Below are 21,760 nucleotides of genomic sequence, written 5' to 3'. Positions count from 1 at the left end.
TGATGACCTCTAGTTTTGCTCTACCCTACAAATGGAAACAATCTCTCTGTATCTGTTCTATCAAATCTTTCATCATTTTAAATACTTCTATCAGATCACTCCTCAGCCTTGTCTTTTAAGAGAAAAGAGATACAGGCTGTTCACCTATCCTTGCAGTTCTGGCATCATCCTTGAAAATCTTTTTTTTTTTGTACGCTCTCCAAGGCCTCGACACCCTTTTTATATTATGGCAACTAAAACTGGACACAGTATTCCAAGCATGGTCTAACCAAGGTATAATACTAGTTTAGTATAAATTTTCTACTTTTTAATTCTATCCCACTAGAAATAAACCTTAGTGCTTGGTTTGGTTTTGTTATGGCCTTATTAATCTGTGCCATATACTGAATCATATATTTGTACTCCCAGATCCCTTTGATCCTCCACCCCATTTATATTTTTATTTTAAGTAATAAATGGCCCCTTTCTTTCTCTGAACAAAATATTGCTGAAAGAAGAGACATAGCATCAAGGCTTTTCGTCTTGCACTCATCAAGGCAGGCGCAAGAGTTTGAAATTTGGTATTCTTGCATCTGTCTTGATGAATGCAAGACAAAAAGCTTCAACAGCATGCCTCTTTCCTCAGTAATACTTAAATACTGCACTACCAAGTGGCTAATCAAATTATAAGTCATACTTATCTGTGTTGAAATTCATTTGCCAATTATATGCCCATTCTGCAAGTTTATTAGTGTCTTCTTGTAATTTGTTTCAGTTCTCCTCAATGTTGACTCTCCCTCCAAATTTGTTGTGCGCAAATTTTGTAAATGTTTTGATTCCAAAGTCTAAATTGTTAATATGAATTGTGCACAACATTGGGTCCCAGCATTGATCATTGTGGGAACCCACTTTCCACATTCTGCCACTCTGAAGAGCTACCCCTTAACCCTACTCTCTGCTTTCTGTCTTGCAGCCAGCCAGCTATCCATTCCATTACTTGTCCCTTGATTCTGCATACTCTGGTCTTATTCATTAGTCCATTGTGTGATTCCTTATCGAAGGCCCTTTGGAAATCTACTACATCTCCTGCATTACCCTAGAGTAATCTCTATGCTACTTTCTCAAAGAATCAAATTAGGTTAGTGAAGCAAGAGGAAACAAGAAAGTATATTTGACATCTCCCAGAAGGTTACCGGGTGGTGGGCAGATGGCATGATGCTATGGTGTCAATGGTTTGATACCTCAACAGGCAGAATTTAATGTCCTCCCCCCATGGCAAGTTTGGTGGGGAGGGATCATTTAATCAGGTGGTGAACGGGCACACCACCGCCTTCTCACCTCTACCCCAGTAATTCCATGGTGGGAAGGCCCGTGAGCAGCCTTCCTGCCGCACCGCCAATCATGACCCTTAAGTAGGCAATTACTGCCCACTTAAAGACATTATCCCACTCAGCGGTGGGCAGGATGGTCTCACCATGCGAGGAGCACAACAAGCAAATCCATACAAGGTTGCTTGTGGGCTCCCAGGTTTGGGGGGTGGGGGGGTCCCTTCTTCAAAGGCACTCAGTACCTGATCAAGGGGCCACGGTTTGGGAAGGAGCCCACTGAAAGCCACCCACCTTCCCTTGCCGCATGCAAAAATATGCCACAATTCTCCATAAAACAGCAACTGCATTCTGAAGTAACTCATTGGTAACATGAAACACATTGGAATATTTCTATCCTGCTGAGATTTCTTTAGTTGCCAGTAGATGAGTAATTAGGAACATGACAACGATCCTTAAAGCTTTTCAACATGCATTTTAGGAAATCATATAATGTTAATTGGAATTCGGAAGATGTGTTAGGACTATGTAATTTCAAGGTTTAATGTCTTAAAGCTTGGTTTACAAACAACTGCACACAGTTCAACACTGAGTTCATGTATCAGTTACAGATCCCAAATTTGCACTGGGAAGGGTATCTTATGTTGGTCTTTCACTAGGCAACTATTTTTCACAAAGGCCAATAAAGAATCTCACCAATAAATCACCAATAGACATATTGCTCATGACATGTGTCTCACAAGGTACATAATTGATAACATAAACTGGATTTTTTTTTTGTTGCTGCACTGATTTACTCTATAGTTCAAAACTAAAGTTGTCACTACTATATAAATATAAGCATTAAGGTAACAGATTGCTTTTTTGCAGATCTTAACAATCGAGTGCACACATAAAACATTAAACAATTCAAACACATAAAACAACTAGCCATCAACTTCAGAGGGTAGTATGGAAGTAGCAATATTAAAGGGACAAAACCTCAAGAAGTATTAACTGCATTTATAATTGCACCACGTTGTTAAACTCCTGATAGCCAGTTGGTAAAGGATGAAACCCGAGCTAGTTGTTACTCAGTTTAGGTTTATTCACAGAGTGAAAGAATTCAAGTATACACCTCCTAACTCAGCCCTCACCCCAGTGTCAGTAAGTGGTTCTTCAATTACACTCAAGTAACAATTCAATCAACTCCCTACACCTGCATACAGTTAACCACAATTGATATATAATTAACATACAGTTCCGTGACAAGGTGTTAAGGTGCTAGGGGCGGACCCTGTATGGCTTCGGTGGTTGAGGATAGTTTCAGAAAGAGAGTGAATTAAGGTGCTTGCAATGACCTGTAATTTTTTTAAATTCTCCCTTTCTCGCTTCTTAAATCTCCTCACACCAGTCTTGAATCCCATTCGGCAGGTGGGGGACAACATAGCCTCCTGTTTCTCTGACTTCCTCCCAAATTTTCCTTCTTGCAAGGGAACATGCAGTTCCAGAGCAGGGGCTAACAGATCAATGTGAAGATGATTACACAGAAGTTAGAAAGAAAGAACTTGCATTTATATAGTGTCTTTTATGAGTCCTGCATGTCCCAAAACACTTCTCAGTCAATTAAGTACTTTGGAAGTGTAGTCACTGTTATAATGTAGGAAAAATCTCTGTTCTGTGAATCTTCAATCCTCATTTGATAAGTGCAGCAATCAACTGGTGTACAGCAAGAAGATAAATAACCAGCTAAACTGTTACTGGTACTACAGGGGTAAATATCGGCCATGACAGTGGAAGAAATCAATTGCTTCAACCACTGCCAGGGATCTTTAACATCCAACCGGGAGAGGAGGCAAGGCCTCGATTTAACCTCTCATCGGCACTTCTGACAGGTCAGCACTCCATCAGTGGTGCACTGGATTAGCTAGAATGAGAAACCAGTGCTAGTTTGTTCCGACCCTCAACCAGGAAGCCAGAGTTTACCTCTTAAATCTCAAGTGAAATTTATATTTACGTTGCTACACCCATTTGGGTCCTTAGGAAAAGGTTTGATGGAGATGGAGGAAAGGAAAAGGGGAGAAAAGAGGGAGGCAAAGAAAGGGGCAAGCCTCCATCCACAATCAATCAGTGCATCTGACAAACTACAAGCATATGGATCAATGCTAGAGGAACTATAAACAGGCAAAAGCACTGATTATCCAAATTCAACTGCACAGCGCAGCTTTGAAGCTATTAAAATATTTTATTTTCAATAAAAGTAACACAAGCACACATATGTTTTCCTACTGTACAAAGTCACATTTCTGCCAAGTTTAAACCGTGCCAGCCCAAACAACTGAGCAAATACTATTCTTAACCAGGAAACATCCACCAAGTCAGACTGAAACAAAGGACTATAACGTTGCTGCATTTTAACAGGCCTAGCTTGTAGAAAATGCATTGCATACAGAACCATTATTCACTATCAATTAACCTGCTATAAACAGAAAAAAGTAGTTCTGAATTCTCTACGTGCATTTGGTAACATATGCTATATAAGGCTCATTCTCCGACACTGCACTCCCAGCAGAGAGTCTCGCCTGCTGGGAATGTACATCAAAAAAAAATCAGGGAACTGCTGTGAGTGATCTTCCAACCACACAACAGAAAATCCGTTTGTGCCCAAAATTCCAATATGTGCTCCTATGGGCAAAGCTCCCTGCTGGAATTCAAGTAGGAAAATAAACTCCTATTATACACAGTGTATTATCCTGTGATTGGCTGCATCAACAGCCGTTAAACATCACAGTACCTGTCAAGTTTTGACACACGCTTCTCAAGTTTAAATATCACTATCAGCTGTAACTTGCCCCACTTTACACCACATCAATTTAACATCATTGCCGTGCTTAGTGCATACTGAGGCGACTTCAGCATGAACAGGTACAGGACCAGGATGGTACGCTGGGTGAGAACATCAAATAAACAATCCTCCTTTTATGTTAGGTTTTCCTCTTTCCTGCTTGATTCCTTGATAGTATAAAAACTTGACATAGAAGAATTTGGGGGTCCATACTCACACTCTCCCATTCCAGTCTGTGTAATATGGCTACAGAGTACTATATGGCTTCAAAAGGAAAACACTAGCCTTTCACCTTCAACTTAGCCAGGCTATTTGAAACAGAATACCCTGAGTCCTAAGTGAAATTAGTTTCAGTCTTGATCCTAATCAGATCATATTTACACAAAATTGTTTATAATGTGATAATCTTTGAATTTCCTAAAAATGACTGCCATGGATTCCACATTTTACTGCATGGCAGCAGTGATCATTGAACACCTGGAGCAAACAACCAGTCAATTTGTCTTTTGTGGTATTGGTTGAGTGAAAAATTGATCAAGGCACCACAATTCCATGTTATTTTTACAATTGTGCAACAGAGAAGACTAAAGCAGAGAAGACTCATCTAAAAAAAAAATCCCCTCCAACATTTGTATGATACTCCCTTATTATTGCACTCGAGTTTTAACCCAAATTTCAGCCAAGATAGAAAGGCTCCGCACCTTAGCCAACATGGTTCAGGAGCCTTGAACCTGGAAGACTCTCCCCTGAGCCAAAAGCCTGCCATTTGCCCCTGGAGAAGGAGGGGGGGTCATCTTTCACACCACCTTGGTTCACTGAGGCAGCAGCACATTTTTATCACCCAGCTTTCCAAAACACAGCTTTATGATTTTGAGGAAGAGGTCTAAAGCTACCAGAGTTCTCTGGAGAGGGCGGGCACTCTTGTAGAGAGGTACAAGTATCCCTTTGGGATTGTTAACATACACATGAATGTGCGTAAAAAGGTGGATACGGTCTGTGGAACTGTCAAGGTGTCAGGTTATTTGAATCCCCTGCCCTTTAAATTTTGGGGAAAAATGTCTGCTGTGACTCTCGGTTGAAAGAAATTATACTTGCAATTTTAATACATATTTGCTGGCATAAGCCTGGTGCTATAATTATAGGATTAGTACTGCTTGACTGCTTCCACAACCTATCACAGTAGGCCGGTTGGGGGGGGGTGGGACCTGTAAGCTCACAGTTTGATTGACAGCTTCATGTGGTTATAAAGGGATTAGCTATCTTTGTGGAGATATGAATACAAATGTTTGTTTTATAAGGAATTAAGTATTTGAAGGAAATGCTTATTTTCATAAGAGATTAAATACGTAAAGGGATTTAAATGTATTGAACAGGCTTTTATCAATGAGTGTGTTTTTTATATATAGTGGTCTGTAATACATATTTAGAACTTTATTTTATTTCATCTTAGCATGGCTCCTGATTTCTGCCAATGGTGGTGGATACTGGGTGTGTTGGCATGGAGCGTGTAAGGATTAAAGATGGTGGCTGCCGGCACGCTGTTTCAGAGGGTGTTGGGCCCGACTTCAGCACACACTGTCCCCCACCCCGGAATGAAAATCTGACTATTTCGGGGAAGTTTATCTCAAGTCGGGTTTTCCCAGCTCTGCTCACTTGACTTGGGAACGAAAATTGGGACCTTATCATCAGATGTAAAAGATTCCGCTCAACTATTCCAAAAAAAAAGTTTCGTAGTGTCCTCGACAACATTTATCCAACAACACAGGTTAAAAACAAAATTATTTAGTCATTTATCTCCTTACAGTTTGCAAGTCCTTGCTGCCATGCTTCCTGCATTGCAACAGTGACCACATCTCAAAAGGTGGATCATTGCCTGTGAAGCGCACTGTGAAAGACTCAAGTTCATACATTTGTTGAAAAGTCTCGTCTAAGAACAATTCATAAATCTGCTGTGTGTGAGACAACCTACTTTTAAATTCAGTATGGCCAAAAGAAAACATACCCATTCCTTTGAATTCTTCGTTCAGCAGGTTTAGCCATGCTACATCCATGTCATCCAGATCATAGCGACACACGCTTTCCGCAAGCGTGCGAATGTCCACGTAACCAAGTTCTGGCGGCTCAGAGCCAGAGGAGTGAATATACTTCCTTGGCCTGGCAAATATCACAGCTTTATCCTTTTCCTCAGTAATTCTGTAAATACAAAGTAAAACAATATCAATTTCTGTACTTCCTGATTGGGGTCCCCCTTAAAACAGCAATTTAAAAGCACTGAAAGATTAATGTTTTAAAACATTCTGTTAACTATTAATTAAACAGATATTGTTCATTGATTTCCAAACACCTTCCTGGTTTGGTGCTGCCGTAATATTAAAATTTCTAGAAATTTTGGGTAGCTTCTCAGAAAATAGCTGGTGTACAAAATCTGGCTAATGCATCAGTTTCCCTGCTATTCCTCTGCTGCCTATTTCAAACAAGTTATGAAATGCAGAACAGGAGATTAATGCACGTCCTTTGTTTTAACCGTATCTAACAAAGTAAGACGCAATTCAAAGTCAGCAGTTTAATACAGGATAATACACAACGTAGAAAGCCTGGGCCACAGGAAGAACTGCACGCTTGATTTTGGCCAGCTTTCACCAATCTCACCAAACTGCAGTTAGGCAATTACCAAATTAAAAACAGAAAGTGATAGCATTGCACGGAAAGTGGTCAGCATGCAAAAAGGGAAAGCAATTGTTTCAGTTGGGACCTTCTGTGAGAATGGTCAAGATCCTGTTCAGGTTCTAATTTAATAAGATTCTAATCGGCTCTGAAAAAGAGTCATACGGACTCAGAACATTAACTCTGTTTCTCTCTCCACAGATGATGTCAAACCTGCTGAGTTTTTCCACCATTTTCTGTTTTTATTTCAGATTTCCAGCATCCACAGTGTTTTGCTTTTATCAGATCCTAATTGCCCTGCTGTATATTAATTGGTTTTAATTCAGACTTCCAGCATTCATACTTGCTTTCTCTTTTCAAATATCAAATGAACTATGTTCGTGTGTCGTGTGTCTTGCACTGTGTGGGAATTGGTTCAGTGTAGGCTCATATCCACATTTTGAGTGATTTTGCATTGAATATCAAACAAATTTAGCTCTCCTTTGGTACTGTGAAATCAGACACAAGAAGGAAAAACCCAGCTCTTTTTATGGCATGGTTACAGCCCGCTGCTTCTGTGTGGCTGTTATCCAAACATGGGACATGAAAAGAGGAAAGACCTAACTTGCCACTTAAAGCTGCTTCGCTAACATTTCTCAGCTGCTCATGTCCGTTATCGATGCAAGCTCCTCAGCAATAAATACTGCAAGCTTTTCAACAGCCACCAATTCCGATTCTAGCTTAACCTACACTGCACAGAAATCAGAAGCAGAACTCTTAGTGAGATCCCCCTATCAAACTAAGAATCTTTGTTTTTGCTCTTACCACCTATAAGCTCTGGGATCTTCACTCATATATTAAGTCTGTTCACTTAGGAGGGATGCTGGAATGGAAGCAGACTGCTGGGCAGAGAAATGTAGCCAAGAAAGAGTCAACATCTCTAGCAGAGCAAAGGAAAAAGTTGGGTATTTTGAAACAGAAACAGTGACTGTGGGCTGCATCTTCCGATCGGCGAGCGGGGGACAAGGCCTGCTCACCAACGCATAAAATGACGCAGGGTTATGTCAGGTGTGTGTCCCAATGTCACCGCGCATCGTTTAGATTTTCAGTTTGGCGAGCGTGCAGCCAAATCAGCTGTGCTTCCTGTCCCCAAGGGCTGGAAGTCCCACTTCCAGGTAGTTGAGGCAGCCCCCAGAGTATTATCACTGCATGCAGGGCAGTGAGATTTAAAGTCAGCGAGCTGCCGACCAACCTTCTAAACAAGGGCGTGAGGAATACGTCCCCCAGTAAAATTCACCCCATGGTGTTTGGGCAGAGGATCGACAAATGGTTATTAATATCAAGAAATATATGCTCGTTTTGAATGTTTGTTTTAATTTAATCTTTGGAACCCTGGTGACATCCAGCTTTGACCTAGGTTTCCCGACCATACAAAAAAAAACTTAAAGATTTGAGTTGGATCATCAATTTGCCCAGGGGAGAAGAATATACCACCATTGAAGCAGCTCTACAGAATAAAAGTCAAATATGGCAATACTGGCATTCTATTAACGCACTTCTAAGGGCTGTATCAAGCTGTGTAAAACATAGAAGTATTGTAAAAAACTGAAAGAGCAGGCAATTTCACACTTATCCAGGCCTTGATCTCAGTTGAGTTCTAGAAGCTAGCAGGTGGCAGAGCTTTTTTCTAAAGAAGTAATCAAGTTACTGCGGCTCTTTTTTTTTTTTCTTTTTGCAGGCATATGTGTCTCCTCATTACCAACCCCAGGGTGGCATAAGAAAGCACCTACTTTGGCTAAAGAATGACGTTGAGTAGGGGGCTAGTAAATTAGTTAGTGAAAAGAAAATAAACTATGGCAGCTCCAGGTCTTGGGCCATTAACCGGAATTAACCAAACTCAGCTTACTGTTAACTGGCACTGGGAAACTTCGGGCTAAATGTTCATTATCGGCCACGTTGGGTAGGAGTAATACGGACAGCAACATGTGGGTCTAGTTCCATTGAAGTCAATAGAACGGAAGTCAGGCAGGGTGTATAACAGGCAGTCCACTAGCACCTGTTCTGTACATTCACTGAACCTGAAAGCTCCACGCTGGTCCCACCTTTTAAAATCATGGTGAACGGAACTGAGGAATGGGTTTGGAGATTTTTTTAAAATTGTTTCGAAGTAGTAGAGAATGATTGAGGGCAATAAGTTAGAATGTCCCTATATGACCTGGATTTGTCAGTGAATTCGGTCCAGGATCTCTCCCAGCTACAAGTGTCTGGCTCCAATTTCTAACCTAGAATTTAACAACCGGCTGCGCATTGGCATATCCCAGTGGGGCTCAGAGGATGTGAGAAACAGAAACATCACAATGGTACAGTACTACCTGAGTCTGAGCCCTGTGCACCTGTACTTGAATTGAGCATCAACAGACCCAAGGCATTTGGTCGATCACTCTAGAGAAAAAAAGTAATTTGCTTCAAACCAAACACTTCTTTGTCGAGGCATTCTCACAATCTGAGAAATAAGGTGCTAGTGTCACCAGCTCCACATTCACTGGCATTAACCATAAGCATCCTATGTAATAACTAACTGGCATAAATTGTCTCTTAACATTTTCAAATCGTCTTCCTATAAATGGATGTTTAGCCCGCGTCCTCTCTGAGGATTCTTCAGTTGGGTTTGTCATTTATGTAAAAGCTGCACATGTTCCCCAATCTAAGTGCCAAACATGAAAAAAAGAGCATTTTTGCATATCACTACCTTCAAAAGGAGGCAGACTCCAGATGCAAGATTAAGATTATAGAGTATTTAGACCTTTTTCACAATTGGATTTATTTCTGGGCAGCTCATTCCCTACCAGATAACTCTGATAGGTTGAATGGAAAATTATTTCTGGTGCAATTATTCAGCATGGAAATATCTTAGTGGAATCTGGTTAAATACATGGATATTAAAAGTTTTTTTTGAAGAATCATTTTCCCACAATTTTGATATGATGCAATGTCGAAGATTTTAAACGGAAAAGAAGATTGTCACTGTTACTAGATTTAAGTCACTATATACTTTAGCCACTAGATTTTTCCACGTTTTGCTTTGCTTTGCTGATTTTTATTAACTCCAATTAGCATCAGCTTGACGTTATGGGCACATTCTCACTTCTGTGTTAGAAGATTATGGGTTTAAATTTCACGTCAGTATTTGAGAACATAACCTCGTTCAGTGCTACATTGTTGGAGGTGCTAGCTTTAAGTTAAGCCATTGATTTGGGGCTGTGTTCAACCGTTCAGGCACATGTAAAAGTTTTCATGGTGACCTCCTTCCAGTATCCTTGCCTTCAATCCTTTCTCAACCAATAGCATGGAAAACAAAGGCCTGAATTTTCGCTCCAGGGTCAGGACAAATTGATGGCTTCGCAAACCCGAACCAGGAAAAAGTGCCTCAGAAGTACAATTTTCAGTCAGGGGTGGGGACAAGTGAAAGTGAGACCCCGGAAAGAGTTCAGAGGCTGCCGAGCGTGGAGGTGGACTGGCAGAAGGCTTGCCTCGGTGCTCCAACACTCTTTGTCAAAGATATCAAAAAATGAATCAAACCAAATACAGCCATCCAGGCCTCACCCCTCAGACCGCCTCACCCACCCTCCACCCCCTCCCCATGCCAACTCATGCTACCTCATTCGCCTCCTCCACCCATCCCCACATGGCCTCTCATATCCTCCATGCCACATCCCAGAGCAACAAAAAAAGATCTGATTGAAGCAGCTGCTGCACTTTAACTTGTGCAGTTGCCTCCGTGAAACACAAATGTGCAATTTAGAACCCACCTCCATTACCCCCCTCCCTGTAAAAATGGTGGGAGGGCAGGGCTTCCAGTTCCGGGTCTCCATTGGCTTTTTCGCAAAGACGGAGAGTCTATCCGCAGGATGCCTGTTCTGGTTATTCATTTAATTTGGTGCTCGAGAGAGCTCAGTGTGTGTGCAATTTGGTTGCTGAATTTTGTCCCTGCAGCACAACTTTCATTTATACAGCACCTTTAATGCAGCAAAATGCCCAAATTGCTTCATAAAAGGTAATCAGAAATAAACGGACGCTAATCTAAAGGAGGAGCTATTGAGAAAAGCGATCAAAAGCTTAGCCAGAGGTGGGAATTAGGGAGGGCCTTAGAGGAGGAGAGAAAGGGGAAAATGCTGAGTGTTTTAGGCGGGGAATTCAGGGCAGCGTGGGCCTAGGCTGCTGAAGGCATAGCTGACAACACTGAAGGAAATGTAGGGGGGGAGTCAAAGGAATGGCTGGTGTGGAAGTTAGGTAAAAGTAGTCGGTCTTAATAATGATGAGGATTTGAGGTTGAGAGCTCAGCTTCAGGTTCAACAAAATTCAAAGACCGAGCACAGTCTGGTTCAGATAGGGAGAGGGTAAAATCGTTGTCAGTGGTATGGAGATTGGGAAATCTACAAGACTGGATTGTCAGACAAGCAATCTGTTAGCATAGATGCCTTGGAGGAATCGAGAGTTAAGGTGATGGGAATAGCTAGCATACATGTGAAAACTTACCCTACATCTGCAAGTGAAGTTAGCAGAGACAGCTGTCCCTTAGGAGACTCCAGAGGTAATGGTGCAGGGTTGAGAAGAGATGCCTTGCTGGATATGGTTATAGTACTGAACATACAAGCCAGATGTCCCAAGTTCAAATCTCACAATGGCAATGCATCTAGTCATTTTTGGGCTAGCTAAATTTCTGTGAATACAGACTGGGTCATATGCACTCAGAAAAAGGAATCTGCCAGCCCTTCCCCAACTCCGCCACTCGACTCCTGACCCTTAGGTGATCTAGTAAGTCACTCAAAAAATTGTACAAACAGTCCCTAACAAGGCAACAAGGAGCAGGCAATAAATGTAATTATTCCAGTGCTGCCCTTATCCCAAGAGCAAATGACAAAAAAGTGATGGTGGTTTAAACTAATTTTTTGTCTATTGGTGCTTTGAGCAGCCTGAAACCATGACAAGGCACCACATGAATGCTTTCCCAAATACACTAGGGCATGAAACAAAAGATCAGGAGGATAATACTTGAAGAAAACATCACAGTTTTTGGCCAGATGCTACAACTTGTTTTCAACTGGAGAACGTGTATCCATGACTCTTCCTGATATGGTTTTGGGAGCTGAAAATACTGGGGGGGGGGGGGGCAGGAGTTGTAGTAATTTTATTTTCCATTTTCATTAAACACTTATTTATTATTTATGAAGCTATGGTAGATGAGGGAAAATGGTTGCCTGCCAATGTGGAGCAGTTGGAGGCAGGAGATCATGTGATACAACGTCCAGGATTACGTCCAGCCAGAGCAGACAACCCTTAGAACAGGGCTGCTCATGTCGCGGATCTTTCACCCTCTTGACTGATAATTGTGTCAATACTTTTACATGTTTTGCCATTCAAGAGAGAAGCCTACAAGTGCCATTGTTTTTCTAATCTGGGTGGAATCACTGCTGACAAAGGAAACGTCAGAGGCAACAAACATGTTATCATTTATTAAGCATAGGTGCACAAATAGGAGACCAAGATCCAAATCGAGATATCTAACCCTTTCTCTTTCTCAACTGAAAATGCTTCATCCAAAACCGTGGATCTGCTTTGCATATTTTTTGCCCCAATTTATACAGCTCCAATTGTTAGGAAATGTATTAATGCTTCAATAAAACTCCATTAGTAACTACAATCCTATATCGATTGTATGTCAATACAACTGTATAAATCTGAACAAGAGTGCCTCAATTAATCTCTTACTTAACCAGTCCCATTTTAATGGACTCCACCAAATCATTCCTGTTCGCACTTAAGCTACAGGAGCACAATGCAGGTGAGGTGGGTGGAAATACTTTATGAGGTAGCCTGGTGGATCAAGCAATTGTGTATTTGAGCCTCTCAGGATTGCTCATCACTCCCAGCTTTCTCACGAGTATCCATCAGGTTCCCAGATGGAGTGCAGTGCAAAAGGAAAGCTGACCGTGGCCTGCAATGCTAAGCTGCACACACCTTCAAACCATAGAACCACCACCAGACGTGAAATCTAGTTCTCTGCCCAACACCTATTCAACCTCCAACTGAGGTGATGAAAAGTTTAGAGGGAGAAAGGTGACTAAAATTAAAAATCTAAAACTAAACAATATAGTTCAGTTCATCTTAAACTGGCACTTTTCCCCCTCAAATACCTGACTGTTGCTTGTGGCACAGATTCAGGGCTAACTGGTACTTGAACTCCCTTCTCCCATTCTTGCCTCCACGAGTCAGCCAAGATATAGTAATCGTCCGAGTTCAGCTGGTGCGAATCATGTAGCTTCATTGCAGTTATCAGGTCTGTTCTGTAGACCTGAAAGAAAAAAAAGGCACAAATCACCCGTTTGTGCTGATGGTTCCAAAATTCCTGTGTAACTAGGTAACAAAAAGGTTACGCACAAAGCCATTATCAAATAAACACAACCAAGCCAAATGAAATCTGTACCATCAAAACACCAGGCATTTCTGAATACATGATCAAGTGGAGACTCAGAGGATTGTATGATTCATGAGCAATAAAGATATCCCACGTTTATGCACCAGCTCAAGATGTAAACAATCAATACTGATAGTCACAAGTTGATCACGTCTATGAAAGTACAATGCCAACTGCACAACAGTTGAAGAAAACATGCATCAATCCTGAGTACAAGAATGTTTTTTCTCCATTACCCCTCCCTTACATCTGGATCCCCTTGGCCCCAGGACAGAATTCTGAAAAGACCTCCACTAGGGTGAGGATGGCCACTCATACAGTTCTGAGCCCAAAAGATCCATTTCAGGGAGAAGCTGCCTTTGCATTTTGAGAAACCAGTAAAAACAAAGTTCAGATTAGTAACATTTGCACCATGTAAAAATGTAGAATCATAGAATGATTACAGCAAAGGACGCCATTCAGCCTGTTGTGTCTGTGCTAGCTCCGAGCTGGTTCCAATCGTCTGCTTTTATCCCACGACACTGCAAATTTTCTCTTTAGATAATTATCCAATTCCCTTTTTGAAAGCCACAATTGAATCTGCCTCCACCACACTCTCAGGCATTCCAGATCCTAACCCTTGCAACATAAAGAAATTCTGCCTCATATCACCATTGGTTCTTTTGCCAATCACTTTAAATTAGGATTCTCTGGTTCTCGGCCCTTGTGTCAACAGGAACAGTTTCTCCTTATCTACTTTGTCAGGACTGCTCATGATTCTAAGCATCTCTATCACACATTCATACAAAGGGCAGAGTTTTGAGGTCGGCGGGTGGGTGCGTTGGCAGGCCCGGGCACAGTCGCCAGGCCTGGGTGTGGTCAGTGGGCCCGGGAGCAGGCAGGAAATTGCCCCCGACCACGATTTCACACGGGTGGGCTAATTAAGGCCCGCACAGCATGAAACACGGCACCTCACTGATCGGGAAAGGCCGAGTGGGGGACTGTAGTCCGCGGCTGCTATGGAAGAAGGTCTGCTTTGCGTTGTCAAAATTCAAATGATGGGCTCGAGCGCGGCTGGACACAGCAGGCACTCGGCCCCCCCGCTTTTTGGACGAGTGCCTCGTGGTCCTCCTGGAGGGGGTGGCTGCCAGGAGGGATACCCTTGATGCCAGAGATGGGAAGAGGCGGCCACCGCACATCACAAAGAGGGCATGGGAGGAGCTGGTGAGCAGCCATTACGTGGTGTGGCGCACGTGGGTATAGTACCGGAAGAGGTTCAATGACCTGCTGCGCTCAGGAAGGGTGAGTACCGTGTTGGCACTTACCGTGTGCATAAGTGTTAAGGTGTGGACCTCAGGGGTGGTGAAGTTTGAGTGCCAACTGTCAATGATGCCAGAGCTGGCCAAGGAGGTGAGCCCTGGCTGCTTGGACTGAGTGCCTTGCAGCTTAAGGGCCATGACTTGGATGTCCCTGTGAGGTGCTCCTCACCTGGGGTTGACCAGGCTACAACAGCACTGCAGGTACAGAGTGGACTCATCAATGCTCCCCTGTCCTTTCAGGAGAAGATGAGCCATAGCCAAGCAGAGAGGGCATGTACAGGTGGAGGGCTGCTCAACCAGATTCAAGGAGGAGTTCAAGATGAAGGTAAGAGCGCAGTGCACAGAGATGAGTGTTTCGGATTGTGCAGTCATTCTAGTGTAGTCTCTTCATTGATGGGAGCCTCAAACCTGGAGTCCCCACTGATCACTGAAAAACGATGGCACCATGATGCAGATCTCCATTGTCTCACCAGGGCGCCTGGCATGCACAGAGACAGGGTGATGACTTTAACTAATGACATGTCCTTGTTCTCCCTTTTAGATTCGCCAGCAGGCACTCTCTCTCTGGATCCCGAAGGACCACCCCGATGCCAGAGGACCGCCGGGCTTCATCTGCACCCACTCTCTGAACCAGGTACCAGTGCAGATACCAGCACTTTGGTGGGCATTAGATCGGTGGCTTGAATGTCAGTGTACATTGGTGAGGGCACTTCATACTCGCTTGAGGCAGCAGAGAGCGCCCAGGGCACCAGCAGTCAGACGACAGCTTTGGACCAGGAAGATGCTCAGTCGAAGGCAGGTGATGAGCCTCTGGAGTTGTTGATAGGCGGCAGATGCTGGATGAACAGCGGGATGATTTGGCAGAGATCCAAGAGGGTCCGTATGCCATGGTCTCCATTGAGGAGGAGTACATGCAGAGCATGGGTTGACCCTCATGGCTGAGCTCACTGCCTCCTCCATGGCAACTCTCATGGAGAGGCAGCTCAAGGGACAGAAACAGGGGTTCCTGGGGTTGTGCTCGGACCTACAAGCCCCCACACTGGCAATGACCTCAAGTGGTCAGTGCCAGTGTGGGAGATGAATGAAGCACCCAGTATCCCAGCTACGTGTCCATCCATTATTGGAGAGCAGGGAGGTCCAGAGCGACCTCATGTTGGTGCACAAGTTGTGTGTTGTCTCTCCTCTCAGGGTGCTCTGGATGATGGCAGCAGCTTCTCTGCCCCTCTGCCAGTGACCGTGGCATCAGATGAGGCTGCAATGACTGGGAACATGCCAGCCATGGCACTGCCCATTTCCTCTCAGTCAGGGCCAGCACAGGCTCCACTGGCCAGAGGATGACCATCAAGGCCAACAAGACAGCACAGTTAGCAGGCTGTCTCCAATGCCAGTGCCAGCAAGGTGGGGGTGGGAGGGGCACCAAGACGTAGCAATCGCAAATGTAAGGTAAAGGCACCATGAACACAAGAGAGACAGTTCACGGGTGATTTTCCGTTCATTTATGTTTGGTTTATATGTCTGCTGGTGTGGACATCAACACTAATAATGGTAATGTCATTATGCTATCAATGCTACAATAACATTAAAATTGCTTTGGTTCTGATGGCCTGAGTAAGCTTCACCTTTTTTCTTTCTGGTGCAGGGTATGCCAGTATGTAATGCTGGACGCGAGTGGCTGACTACTTTCTTGCACAGGCATTGAATGGACTTTGAGTGAAAATGAAAGGGTCATTTCAGACATCCGGGATGGAGGCAGCACCCCTGGCATGAGGTGGAAGCAGATCTTTGGCAGCCTAGCTGAAGGAGCATTGGATCAAGGCATCCCTGGTGTGCCTGCCTCCCTGGAGGTTACCGAGGTCTGCCTCCACACCCTCAGTGTTCTCCTCACCGTGTTCCTCTTCTGACTCACCACTGGATTCATCATCTATGATCTGTGGAGTGCTTCAAGATCCTCTTACTCCAGTGGATCCCCCCTTGCCAGTGCCAGATTGTGGAGAGCGCAGCATACAACCACGATCAGTAACACCACTCTCGGGGTTATTGTAGTGCACTCCCTGAACGGTCCAGACATTGGAAGCGCATCTTGAGAAGACCTATGGTCCTCTCTACCACCTCCCTTGTGGAGGCATGACTCCTATTGTAACGCTGCTCTACCTCTGTTCTTCGGGGGCAGAGAGGCATCATGAGCCACCCTTTCAACGGATACCCCTTGCCACCAAGCACCCATCTATCCAGATGGGCTGGAGCACTGAAGAGCCTCAGCATCTGGGAGTGTCTCAGGATGTAAGCATCATGACAACTGCCAGGGTACCTTGCACAGACTTGCAGAATCTGCATCCTGTGGTTATGCCTCAGTATCTGCACGTTCATGGAGTGGAATCCCTTCCTATTGGCGAAGGCACCCAGCTCACCTGCTGGCACCTTGATGGTCACACGTGTGCAGTCGATGGCACCCTGGACACGGGGGAACCCAGCAATTGCTGCAAAGCCTCTGGCTCACTCAGCCTGGCTGACCTCGACCATATAGTAAAGAATAAAGATCAGTACCCACCCGAACAGAGCTTCTGCCACCAGCTTGATGCAATTATGGACAGCTGATTGGGAGACTCCACACATATCCCCATTGACCCCTGGAAAGAGCCGGAGGCATAGAAATTGAGGACCACTATGGCCTTCAGAGCCACGGGCATGGGGTATCCACCCACACAGTCGGAGCTGATCTCAGGCCCAATCATCTGACAAATGGAGGTCACTGTTTCCCTTGAGAGACGGAGCCTCTTTCATCATTGCACCTCAGACATATTGAGGTAGCTCCATCGCTGCCTGTAAACCCTGGCAGCAGGCTAATGGTGTCTTCTGCGGCCCCTTCCACCTTGGACTTCCTGCTGGCCCTGCGTCCTTGTGCCCGCACCTCTCTTCCTACAGGTCCTTACCCTGGAAGCTGTAATGGGACACCTGGCCTCCTCTCCCTTCTGCCCCCCTCTTCCTCCTCAGAGGCGGTACCACCAGTGGAGACCACAATCCCCATTACCAGGGTAATGGAAAGCTGTCCGATACCTGGAAAGGTCCACGCAGTCTGAATCCTTGCGGATACCAAGGAGACCTGAAATGAAGCCTGGAAATGTGAAGAATGAAGCCCCAAACACAGATGAAACTGCCATATACCAACAAGTCACCAGCAGCAAACTACCTACCAAACTCCTCACTACTCACGCTGGCAATGCTGCTGACTCTTTTTAACCCACCCGTGGATGAGCTTTTTGAAATTATTGGCTGGCCGCTTGCCCGTTTTGCCTGTGCAACGAGCGTGAAATCGCACAGGCAACAAAAAATCGGCGTCAATTGACTTTTTAATGGCCGTTAGTGGCCTCTTAATTAACAGCAGGCCCGGCTCTGGCACCCTCTCACGCCCGCCGACCGAAATATCGTGCAAGTATGCGATGACATCGGGACACTCGCCTGACGGCATCGCGCGCTATTTCACGCTTGAACACGGGCTCGCATCCGCAAGCCGAGTGAAAAATTCTGCCTGAAATGTATGAAATAGAAAGATCACACATGCAAGAGCACAACATCTGCCCATTTCCCATTCGTCATTTTGCGTACATACCTACTGACTGATTTGTATGTGCTCACAGCCTTTACAAAACGCCCAATCTACTTCTTGTCAAATTGGGGTCGCCCTGGTTTTATGAAATCTGACTTTTTTTAAAAAAAAAGCAAAGGGCGGAATTTCCCATTCCTGGGCTAAATCCCAAGGCGGGGGAGGGGAAGGGAGTGCTTCCCGCTGCAGAGGCTGCTAGGAATTTGCAACGTGTTGTGTTATCCCGGTCTCATTAATTATGCAGGAACACTCTGTGGCTGGAATTTCCACCTGGTAGAGACCCTCCCCACCCACTGCTGCGTTTTCCGGGGTCTACGGTCACTGGAGGCCTTCATCCTGATCTTCGCAGGCCGCTCCAGGCCTTGTTCAGTCAAATGTCGACATGGAGATGCCATGTTGGTCCAGGCATGTTCTGGACCGGCGTGATTTCACACTGGCGGTACCAACGATTGGATGGGGGTGGGGCAATTCTAGTCGGGGCTTCACCTACATGCCGTTAGCAGGATGCAAATCTCGCTGGCCTCTGGCAGGAATTGCGACCCGCCCCGGTGTGTGGGAGCGCAAGATCCCACCGTCATTTTATGCCAGCAAGAAACCAATTTTTCAGCTCCTGCCGCATTGATTTCCCCCACCTGCCATTAAACCCAAAATCATTGGCGGGGGGCGGGTGGAGATTGGAAAATTCTACCCAAAGAAAGCTAGTTGACCTAGCATTGCATAGCTCCTGAACAAATAAATGTGGCTCTATCTTCTGCCATGTCCTTTGCTTGCTTCTACAGCTTTCTCTGCTCGTCTTTGGCTCACTAATACTTTCTCTTTCCATTTTCTATCCCACTCTCAAACATATACTCTCTCAATGTCTTTAGGTCTCTGTTTACCTGTGACTATTTTTCTCAATCCTAGAACTGAGAAGATTCCTGATGAACAAAGTAGCTCAAATGAAGCACAAGTCCCGCCTTCCACCCCAACCTCCACTCCCCACGCTGTATATGGTTGCAAACTCTGGCTGGACACATTCTTGGAGGTTTAATTGCATGACTTCCTGCCTTCAATTCCATCACACCCACCAATGACCACTCAATGCGCCCATCCTCACAGGCCTTCCCACACCAACTGGAAAATAAACAGGCTCTTCATTACCAAACTGGACCCCCAGGACACCCTGGTCCACTCCTCCATCACCCCCAATACCTCAGCCCCCCTCCCACGGTACCTTCCCATGCAATCACAGAAGGTGCAACACCTGCCCCTTTTACATCCCCCCACCTCCTCATCGTCCAAGGCCCCAAACACCCCTTTCAAGTGAAGCAGCGCTTCACTTGCACTTACCTTAATTTGGTCTGCTGCATTCATTGCTCACAATGCAGTCTCCTCTACATTGGAGAGGCCAAACGCAGACTGGGTGATCACTTTGCAGGACACTTTTGGTGTGTCCGCAAGCATGACCCAAACCTCCCTGTCCCTTGCCATTTCAACCCACCACCCTGCTCTCATGCCCACATGTCCGTCCTTGGCCTGCTGCAACGTTCCAGTGAAGCTCAATGCAAACTGGAGGAACAGTACCTCATCTTCCGATTAGGCACTTTACAGCCTTCTGGACTGAATATTGAGTTCAACAACTTCAGATCATGAATTCTCTCCTCCATCCTCACCCCTTTTTGATCCCCTTTTTTCAATATTCATTTTTATTTTCCACTTATTTTTATTATTTTTAAAATTTATTTCCATTTTTATTCATTGTTTTATCCCCATCCCCGTCTATTTTCGATCTTTTTTCCCCATCACCATCCCCTCCCCTCACCTCACCTCTACTAGGGCCATCTGTCACTTGCTCATTCTGCTTTCTACTCTTAATGTCACCATTAGCACTCCCTTTAGTCAGTTCCACCACCATTAGCACCCCCTTTAGTCAGTTCCACGACCATTAGCACCCCCTTCGACCTTTGTTTATGACATCTTTTGCAATCTCTCCTTTGCCTCCACCTACTGCTTGGCCTTCTATTCAGCTTCATTTGTTCCACCCCCGCTTAAAGAGTATATACTTCACCACATTTGTGCTTCTCTTTAGCTCTGAAGAAAACTCATACGGACTCGAAATGTTAACTCTGTCTGTCTCACCACAGAACCCTGTCAGACTGGTGAGTTTTTCCAGCATTTTTTATGTTTCAGATTTTCAGCCTCCACAGTATTTTGCTTTTATCCAACTGGACTATTGTGGACTATGAAACCTTTCTTCTCCCTACACCATGCAATATTTGTCGCAATAATAAACTAAAGTGGTCAAAGAAAATGAAAAAAAATATTTTTTTAATGCCTCTAGGGTTTTTCTCTCTGGTTCCTTAAAGCAGTGCTCAAAAAATTAATCTTTCATTAAGGGAGACCCTGAATAAATACTGACAATTGGCAACTCTAATGCTATAGCATGTAAAATATTTGTTCTCCAACTCTCCCCTCAGAAGACATATAGAATGACAATGGCATTTCAAAGGCGTGTAGACAGGAAATAATTTCACCACAATTTCCAATGCATGTATGCAAATCCTGGCAAATTTGTTCTTGATCCTGCAAAGCTGTACGTAAATAAATTTCCAATGCATTTTTTTCAAATGCTATGACTCTTGTGCCACAAAAGGTCCAAGCAGTGGATCAAGAGGCCATGCAAATTTTTGAGCTATTTTGAAAAGTTAAATCTGCATAGGAGATCCAGTCAGATAATGGTATAATCAGCATCTTTTTGTTCCCATGTTTTCCCTCTCATCTCCTGAGGCTGTTGATTCTTACTGGGGCATAATTTCATTGGCATCTGAAACGTTCTTGTGCCCATCTCAAGTGGCCATTCTTCAGATGTGAGCCTAGACAACCAGTCCCTTTAGGCTATTTCACTAAGACTGGTCATTCCCCATCATTTGACATTCACAAAGGTCCATTGTCAGCAAAAGTCAGTCAGGATTGGGAATCCTAGCTAGTATCTCCCATTCCTAAGACCAAGGACATCAAGTGTTGTTCTGGTTGAGATCAACTAATTCAGCACAGACTATGAATCAAACCTGGGGCCTTTGTTTGAATAGTATGTACGAGTCATGCATTTCCTATTTAGGGCAATCAGAAAGGCTTCACTGACCATCTTTTAAAAAGACTGGGATAGCAGAGATACAAATAGGTGGTCCTGATGATGGAGTGTGGGTGGAGTCTGAAGCTCAAGCAGCAGATAGAATGCCAAGGTTTTGGATGGTCTTGCTGAACATGAGAAGCTAGGAAAGAGGGTGGATTCGGTGTTAAGAAAGAGGAGTTTACGGCAGCTGCAGAGGACAACAGCTTTGGTCTCTCCAATGTTCAGCTGAAGGAAGTTCTGACCCATCCAAAAATTTAAGCTGGTAGGCAGGCTGACAGCACAGAGATGCAAATGGGGGTCAAAGCAAATGGTGGTGAAGCAGAGCTGAGTGTTGTCAGTATATACATGGAAGCTGACCTAGTGGCTGTGGGTGATGCCACTTAGGAGGATCTCATAGACAAAGCAAAGAAGGGGTCCACGAAGAGATTGTTGGCATCTCCAGAGGTGAAGGTACAGCTAAGGGAAGAGAAAGCAACACTGAAGGTGTGCTAGCTACATTCAGA

General features: G+C 44.5%; 1 protein-coding gene across 4 annotated transcripts in view; it reads right to left on the bottom strand.

Annotated features, from left to right (window-relative positions):
- The window catches only part of LOC121278951 (protein Jade-1-like), a 123,359-nt gene that overhangs the window by 43,602 nt on the left and 57,997 nt on the right, over positions 1–21,760 (bottom strand). For all 4 annotated transcript variants that reach the window (XM_041189559.1, XM_041189569.1, XM_041189587.1 and 1 more), the window contains 2 exons: positions 12,966–13,123; positions 6,131–6,321 (listed from right to left, as the gene is read on the bottom strand). In XM_041189559.1, coding sequence (XP_041045493.1) covers positions 6,131–6,321; positions 12,966–13,123 — 349 coding nt within the window. The remainder of the gene's footprint in view (positions 1–6,130; positions 6,322–12,965; positions 13,124–21,760) is intronic.

Source organism: Carcharodon carcharias, chromosome 1 (genome assembly GCF_017639515.1).
Source record: "Carcharodon carcharias isolate sCarCar2 chromosome 1, sCarCar2.pri, whole genome shotgun sequence".
Classification (NCBI taxonomy): domain Eukaryota; kingdom Metazoa; phylum Chordata; class Chondrichthyes; order Lamniformes; family Lamnidae; genus Carcharodon; species Carcharodon carcharias.
Note: the sequence above shows the minus strand (reverse complement) of the source record. Positions and strands in the feature narration are given on the sequence as shown.